This window comes from Orycteropus afer, unplaced genomic scaffold (assembly GCF_000298275.1).
Source record: "Orycteropus afer afer isolate SDZICR_OR568_19922 unplaced genomic scaffold, OryAfe1.0 scaffold00065, whole genome shotgun sequence".
NCBI classification, from domain to species: Eukaryota; Metazoa; Chordata; class Mammalia; order Tubulidentata; family Orycteropodidae; genus Orycteropus; species Orycteropus afer.
Window position 1 is genome coordinate 10,264,420 of NW_006921652.1, and position 8,523 is coordinate 10,272,942.

General features: G+C 44.6%; 1 protein-coding gene across 1 annotated transcript in view; it reads right to left on the bottom strand.

Moving 5' to 3' along the window:
- Positions 1 to 7,694, bottom strand: part of CLEC4F (C-type lectin domain family 4 member F) — a 33,612-nt gene extending 25,918 nt beyond the window's left edge. Inside the window, exons 1-4 of the mRNA XM_007940144.1 lie at positions 7,634 to 7,694; positions 6,673 to 6,789; positions 6,290 to 6,433; positions 2,472 to 3,590 (exon numbers count right to left, since the gene is read on the bottom strand). Of these exons, the coding sequence (XP_007938335.1) occupies positions 2,472 to 3,590; positions 6,290 to 6,433; positions 6,673 to 6,789; positions 7,634 to 7,694 (1,441 nt within the window). The remainder of the gene's footprint in view (positions 1 to 2,471; positions 3,591 to 6,289; positions 6,434 to 6,672; positions 6,790 to 7,633) is intronic.
- Between the last annotated feature and the right edge of the window lie 829 nt (positions 7,695 to 8,523).

Sequence of the window (8,523 nt, forward strand, 5' to 3'; positions counted from 1 at the left end):
GCATTGAGTTTATGCTAATGGTAGTGGAATATTTTGGAAAAGGATAGCAATAATGGTGGCACAACATGAAAAATGTCATCAATGTTCCTGAGATGTAAATGGGGAAGTTGTTATGTTGGCAAATGTCTTGTTGTGTGTGTTTTCACCACAATAAAAGAAAAAAAAAAAAAGATGATACGTGTTTTTTTTTAATATCTCCCTCAACCATGTCCACGTTCCCACACCTCATCCTCATCTCTATCCTTCCCTTCTCAGGCAGCATCCCTGAAAAACTTGTGGTCCTGATCTTCAGTTCACCCCCATATGACTGTGGTCTGACCTTCATGCCACTCTCCATTGAGACTTCATTCAGATGACTTACTAATGGCCCAGTCAGTGGACTCTTTCAGTTTTTATTTCACTTGGCCTCTCTTTGACCTGGGCCAGAACCAAGCCTTTCCTTTTTGAAATTCTCTCTTTCCTTGACTTCCCCAATTGCTCATCTCCCAGTTCTTCTGCCTCTAAAATGTTTCTCCAGTCTCTTTTGAAAACACCCCTTTCCCTTCTGGCCTCCTGAACTTCCTGTTTCTATCCTCAGACCCAGGTGCAGATTACTCAACAAGCAAGGTAAGTGTGGGCTTACTTGTGCTTACTTACTACTCTGTAGTGAACACCTTCATATGCTTTTCACCACATCAAAGAAACTGTTCACTAAAGATTAGAAAGTAAGCACAAATAAACCTGTGTTTACCTTGCTTATGGGTAATCCATCCCTGTCAGGGATGGATTATAACTTTGAAAAGAGGCTTTGATTTTATAGAAAGGTACCATGGGGTTTGGAGACAAATGCCAGCCATACCAGAAACAGAATCTTTGATATAGTGAAAAAAAATGTAAAACTGTTCACTACTGCAAAGTAAGTAAGCACAAGTAATCCCATGCTTACCTTACTTTTTAGGTAATCAAACACTGCACAAGGCCTCTTCTCAGGGTACATTTTGTCTCATGCAAACTCCTGCACTCCCAATGCTGCAACCAGAACCAACACATCCAGGACTCCTAGATCTAAGCCCACAGCCACAGCCTACCTCCTGAACTCCAGACAGCCTGCCACTTGAGTACTTCCAAAGAGCTTCAGACTCAGCATGTCCAAATCTTGCTACTCCTCTTCCATCTTTATGCCTTCTCTCAATTGGGGACACATTCATTCATCCACCTGAGTCAGAACTTCAAGGTCTTCCTTAAAACCCTTCAGTGGCTCCTCATTTCCTGAAGGATGAAACCCAAGCTCATCTCATAGCCTCAGAGCACTTTCAGGTCCAGCCTGTGTCCCTCTAGACCTGCCTACTTTTCCAGCCCAGTATTTTTCAAACTGCAATCACTGATCCATTAGTTTAGTGGGTTGTGACAAGCTTTTGTTTTTAAAAACAGAATACAGACTAGCAGAGTGAGTTTATGTGGTACAAGTTTTGCTTTGAAGGACTTGTGCATAAAGACAGATACATAATTATACCGAGTCCTAGTGTAAAATGAATTTTATGCTGTGGTCACATTCAAAACAGTCTGAAGGCCACTACTCTGGCCCCTGTCTACTGTCTTTTCAGCTTTGTGCCTCATCTAGCGATTCTCTGACCTGCAGCTCAGACAAAAGGACCTGCTAGCAGTTCCCTGAATGTCACCATGTCATGCCCCGTGACCGTGAACCTGCTACTCTCTTACCCTATTTGCTTGGGTACCCTCCCCAGTCCCTTCCCTCCAGATTATCTCTTCCCTCAGAAGATCTCAGCCCCCAGAAGATCCCTCAAAGAACTCCCTTCTCTTCCAGAAGTTCCCTTCTTCCCAAGAAGATTTCCTCTTCTCTAGAAGATCCCTCCCCCTAGAAGACCAGTTTCTCCTCTTTCTTTTTGTTCCTTCCCCACCCTTAGTTCCCAGTACCTGCTTCTAACTAAACACCTCTTGCACATCTCCTCACGTCTTTGCTGACAGGTACATCTCCATCTACTAACCCATAAGCTTCTTACCAGCAGATATCATGTCTTACTCTTCTTTATACTTCTGACACAAGTTGATGCTCCAAAAAGTTTTACCAGGTGACTGCATGAATTCTGAGCACTGTGTTAAATGTTTTACATGTACTAATCCCCTGTGAAGCAAATATTATTGTCCCCATTTTTCAGATGAAATCAATAAAGCTCAGAGAAGGTGAGCAATTTGCTCAAGATTACATCACTTATGATAGTGAGAAGTCAGAAACAGGTTGTCTGTCTGTTTTCCAAACAAAAAAGGTATTGGGGAGAAATTATAAGCACTGTGAGAACTTATACCACCTCCACCACTTCCCAGGCACATGGAAACCCATTTGACTGGATTTGGGCCTCCCTCCACCACCCACACTCCTTCCCAGAGAGGTCACATGCTGAGATAGACGCTGAAGGGCCAGGAGAGTCCTCGAGATGCTACCTTCCCTGGCCCAGCCCTTGTCCACCACTTACTCTGGGTCCTTTGCAGCTGTTCCTGTGAAGCGAAGGTCGTGTAGAGAGTCTCCAGGCGGCCCTGTTCCTCCTGGATTTTAGCAGTGAGCGTTTTGGTGTTCTCTAAATCACGTTTTAGCCTCTGGATCTCAGCGTTGACCTTCTGCAAGCTACTTCCTAAGGTCTGGGTTCGGGCCTTTAAGGCTGCAGCATCCCTCATTCCTTGTTTTAGGGTCTGTATCTCTCTGCTGGCATTTTTCAAGTGACCATTTAATACCTGAATCTGAGAATTTAAAGCATTGGTGACTGTCAGCTCTGTTTTTAATACTTGAACCTGAGCATTTGTCTGTTCCAGACTGCTGTTTGTCATTTGGCTCTCAGCCTTGGCCTTTTCCAAATCTTTTCTTAATGAATGAATCTCATCACTTGCCTTTTCCAATTGACCTATTAATAACTGGATCTCAGCACTAGTCTTCTCTAAGCTGACTCTTACAAAGGTCTGCATCTGGGAATTTGCAGCATCTGTGTTTTGCAGACCTCCCTTAAGCTTTTGGATTTCAGAAGTGGCCCCTTCCAAACTATTTCTTAAAGCCTGGCTCTGGGTCCTTAAAATGTTGACACTGTTCAGATTGTCTCTCAAAAGGAAGATCTGAGCATTAGTGTTCTCTAAACTACTGTTCACCAACAGGGTCTGGGCGTTTGCTGTTGCCAAGCCTGCCTTTAATATCTGAATGTCAGTGCTGGCATTTTCTAAACCTCTGCTTAGTGTATGGAGCTCAATACTGGTACTTTCTGAACTGTTTTTTAAGAAACTCTGGGTCTGGGAGTTTAGAGCATGTGTCTTTTCCAGATCTCCCTTGAGCCTGTGGATCTCAGCATTGGCCCCCTCCAAAGAACTCCTTAACATCTGGGTCTGGATACTCAAGGTTTTGGCATCCGTTAGCTCTCCTTTTACCATCTGGATGTCAGCACTGGTGTTTTCTAGGTGACCACTGAGCATCTGGATCTGAGAACTGACATTGTCCACACTACACTTCAACACCTGGATCTCCACACTCCAGGTGCTGGAGTTCTCCACATGGTCTTTCAACATCTGGATAGCCTCTTGCATCTCTGACACCCTGAAAAAATGGTAGGGACCTGAAGGGGAGGAAATGGACAAGTCAGCCACAGAGGCCCATTAGATAGGAAACTGCATCAGCCAATCACAGTGTTCTCAAGATTTCCAAGGGGAAATATCTACTCTACAGCCCTGAATGCTCCTCCAGTGGCCTGTTTGTCACTATGGGTGTCTTGGTCCTGGAGATGGGCCACCTCAGAGTGTGGGCCAGAAAAAGAGAGAGAGAGGGAGAGAAACCTAATTAGCTATCACACGTGGACCAAGGAATCCAAAGGGCTGAAATATTTGTTTACTACAAACTAGCCAACCACCCAGAGTCATACTGGTAAGGTTTGGAACATTTTTCCTTTGTAATTGAACTGGAAAATAACTAGTTATATAATTTAGAGCTTGTAGTTTAATTCCACTGAAATTTCACTATTAGAGGATTATTATGAGAAAGAAATAAATATGAATAAAACCCATATTTAGGCCTGCACTGTATTTGTACACCAAGCATGGACCCTCTTGATTCATCATTGTTACTTCCTAAAAACCATGTAGACCATAATCATATGAATTTTCTGATCACAAATTCCATGGGGGGGGGGGAAGAAATGAAATAAAAACTCAAAATTCCCCTGGCAGAAGCACCCTATTCAATCCACAGGGCCAGGATGGAGGTCCATCATACCCTCCAGGAGACACTGTACTGCTAAGCTGAAATAGCCTTTTAAAGGACTGTCCTCCAGGCATATTATATAGGGCAAGTGTTCCTACAGAGCAGTTTGGGGATATAGGAGCACCGAGTGAAATGCTTTGGTCACCAGGGTCATTCAAGATAACTGCAGTCCCTTTCATTTGCAGTTTTTCCTACCAACTCCATCTGCAGCTGCCCTTGGTCCTGCTATCACCTCTTGAGTTAGCAGTAATCTGAGATATTCATGGTCACCTCCCGATTCCAGTCTTCCCTCAAGAATATAGATAACAACACAAGGGATTAGGGACCCTTTCTGGAGGACCCCTGCTCTATTCCTCAAGCCCTGACTAAATGACTATGTAAGGCCTCAGGCAGTGTCGCTATGGAAGTAGATTGCCCCATCTTCCTTCCGAAGAGTGGCTGGTGGGTTTGAACCGCCAGCCTTCTGGTTAGCAGTCAAATGCCTTAGGCACTATGCCACCAGAGCTCCTATAAATTTCTAAAAGAAAATATAAAAGAAAGGCTTTGCAACTTTGGGTTAGGCAAAGATTTCTCAGATACAACAGCATATGCATAATCTATAAAAGAAATAGATTGGTAAATTGCACTTTATCAAAATTTAAATCTCATCAAGAGTAAAAAGGCAAGCCACAGACTGAGAAAATATTTGCAAATAACATGTCTGACAAATGACTTGTATCCAGATATTAAAAACTCAAAATTTAATAATGAGAATTGAATTAAAAAAACAAACAACCCAATAAAATATGAGCAAGATATTTCAACAGACACATCACCAAAAAAGATTTATGGATGGCTAATAAACACATGAAAAAAATGTTCAGCATTCTTAAATAACTGCAAATGAAACTCACAATGAGATACTACTATATACCTATTGGAATGTGTCAGCATTGTTTTGTTTTAAATGAACAAGCCAAGTGTTGGCAAAGATGTGGAAGTACTTACTGGAACTCATACACCACCAGTAAGAGTGTAAATTGTACCATTACTTTGGAATTTGACAGTTTCTCAAAAAATTAAATATACATCTACCATATGATCTAGCCATTCTACTCCAAAGTATTTATCCATAAGAAAAGAAAGTACATAAAAGGACCTGCACATGAATGTTCATAGAAGCCTTATTTGTAATAGCTAAAAACTGGTCACAACCAAAATGTTCAACAGATGAATGGATAAACAAATTGTGATGCATCCATACAATGGAATGAAAAACAAACCCAGTGCATCGAGTCAATTCCAAATCATAGCAACCCTAGTAGAATTGTCCCAAGGTTTCCAAGACTGTAATGTTCACAGAAGCAGACTGCCATGTCTTTCTCCCATGGAGCAGCTGGTGGGTTTGAAACACCAACCTTTCAATTAGCATCCAAATGCTAACCACTGTACCACCAGGGCTCCTCATACAATGGAACAGTAAAAATCCAAAATCACAAACCCATTGCCATAGAGTCAATTCCAAGTCATAGCCACTCTATACCACTCAGCAAGAAAAAGCAATGGACTACTGATACAACATGGATGACTCTCAAAGCAATTTTACTGAATGAAAGAAGCCAGACAGGAAAAGAGTAACTGCTCTGTATGTCCTTTCACATAAAACTATAGAAAGTGCAAACTAATCTATAGTGACAGAAAGTAGATCAATGGTTACCTGTGGATGAGGCAATGAAGGGAAAAGGTGGATTATAAAGCATCACGGTTAGCTTCGTGGAGAGAAGGATGATGAATATTTTCATTATCTTCATTGTGGTGAGAGTTTCACAGTGCACACATGTGTCAAAACTTATCAAATTGTACAATTTAAGTATGTGCTTTTTATTATGTGTCAATTATATTTCAATAGAGCTGTTTTTCTTTAAAGAAAAAAGTGGGGGGGGAGGGGAGATTCTGAGGAGAGTGGAACCCATTTAGATTTAGAAGCCTGAGGGTTGTGGGAAAAGGTTTCTCCTGAGGTTTGAGCATCTCAATGCCCCAGCTTCCTCCTGCCCCCTCCACCCCACCACAGCTACTCACCATCTAAGTCCACAGGCAGCTGTTCAGTGGTGTTGTCTCCCAGACCCATGTTCTGAAATTTGGCAAATGAGGGATCTGCAGGTCTTGGGTGCTGTAGAGCTAAAATACCCCATTCCTGGTCAGCACAAACTCTCAGTCCTGGACCTAGGGAAACAGGCTGTCCCATCCCCAGTTCGGGTTCCAGAAAGAGGAATTAGCACTCCTGCATGAGGTTTCAGTTCTGAGGAAGTTGCCCCTTGGACAGCGTGACCTCAGTTTGGCCCCAGGGAAGGTCTGGACTGAGCCTGGGGCTGGGAGTGGAGTGGCACTGTGAGTCATTTTGGGGCATTAACGAAGAAGGAAGAAAGGAGAGTTGGTGGCATTTGAGTCACCTAGGAGCTTACCCATAGCAAAGAGAGCCACAAGGCAGGAGACCAAGGTCACAGCTGTAAACACCAGGGCAACCAGGGCAAGCCATGACGCCTTGCGGGCTGCAGGAGCCTTTGCCTCAGAGTCCATGCCTGCAGGGGATGAGAGTGTGCTGTATCACCTGGGACACCTGCCATGCTTAGCATACAGGATAGTTATGGAAAAGCAAAAGTAGGCACCTTAAAATGCTCATTAGGACTAACTATGGGATATTGTAGCCACACAAAGCCAAGTGGTAGAACCAAGATCATAGCTCTCAGAAAGTGGAGGAAGGGTCAGTGGTGCACAAGACACAGAACTTTTCAAAAGGGGGAGTATAAGTTTGGTTTGAGGGGAAGGAGGCAGAAGGGAAGGAGGGAGGGATGCAGGGAGAGAGAAAAGAGGGTCAGGAGCCCTGACCCAGGAATCCAGGGTCAGTCTCATTCATGCATCCTGATCGGAGCAAGACTCACAGCCTTTTGTGGCTGCTGCTTCCTCCACCAGCTGATGTGAGATCCCTGGAATGTGAAAAAGTGCTTTTCTCTCAAAGGCTTCCCTCTCTCAGGGTCAGAATTCACCCCACCGGCATTCTGAGAAGTGTTGTGCCTGAAAGTTCTGGGACAATGACAGAGAAATCCCCTCTATGACAGCAAGGTGTCAGCCCAGAAGCCTCCCAGGCCAACCCATTGTACAGAGCTGGAATTCAAAGCCAGGTCCATCTGAATTCATCCCTTTCTCTTGCCAGGTTGCCATTCCCAACTGAGGGGATGGAGTAGAGTTCAAGGAGATTTCCTGTGAGGACTGAGGGTCCTCATCCGCAGTCTGACCCACCTTTGCCTTTACCTGTTTGATCTAGAGGCTGGGAGAGCTATGAGCAGAGCTCAGGCCTTCCAGGGAAGAGTTCAAAGGGATGGTAGAGGGCTGGGCACAAGCACTCTAGTCCCCATTTTTCCTCACCTCTGGGATGCAGGGAGACACACTGGTTGTCTGTGCAGAAAAAGACTCTGTCATCATTCATCTCTCCTTCCTTCATCTTTCAGTGCTGCTCCCAGCCACCTGCCCTTCAAATGGGTGTCATGTGGGCCAACAGCAATGGGAGCAAAGCTGAGGTATACCAGACTTATATGCCCCTGACATAAATCCTGACCACTCTTGAAGCTCAACTCCCTCCCCCTGCTGACTCTGTGAAAACTGGCCTCAGGGGCCCCTCCTCTCAGGGGCTCCAAGGCGCCTGTCTGCCCAGGGCCCCTATCCTCTTCCTTTTCCATCAGCCCCTCCTCCTCTCCTCAGTCTTATCATCTCAATCTCTGCCACACCCAGCAACACCACACACAAACACCAACATCTGCTCCAAAGTTACAAACTCATCATTTCTCTTCCCTGTGGGCTAGCACTAGTCAGAGTTTCCTCCTCAGCGTTGTAGAGAAAAAATCATTGTGACTATGACTGATCCTTCATCCTAGCCCCAGTCCCATTCCTCATAAGTAAAAGGACATGAGAGTGAGGGGTGGAGAGTGGCTGGGTCAGTGGAACAAGTGTTTGCCAGTCAAAGGCAGGGTTCAAGTCACTCACTGCCCACTCACAACCTCATTATTGGCATTACAGGAAAGGCCCAACTTGATCCAAGATCTTGCCTTAAGCTGACTGTATCCCTGCCCCTCAAGTTGATCGAGTTCCCAGGGACTAACTCAAATGAAACTCAAGGCTAAGACAGGGCTGACGTGCTCCTTGTCAATGGGGTCCATAACTTCAGGGAGTTCCTGAGGTGTGATGGCCCAAGAATTAGAATACAGGAAAGTGAAGCATCCAACGGACAATGCCAGGAGCTGTGCTAGCCTGATGCCTCA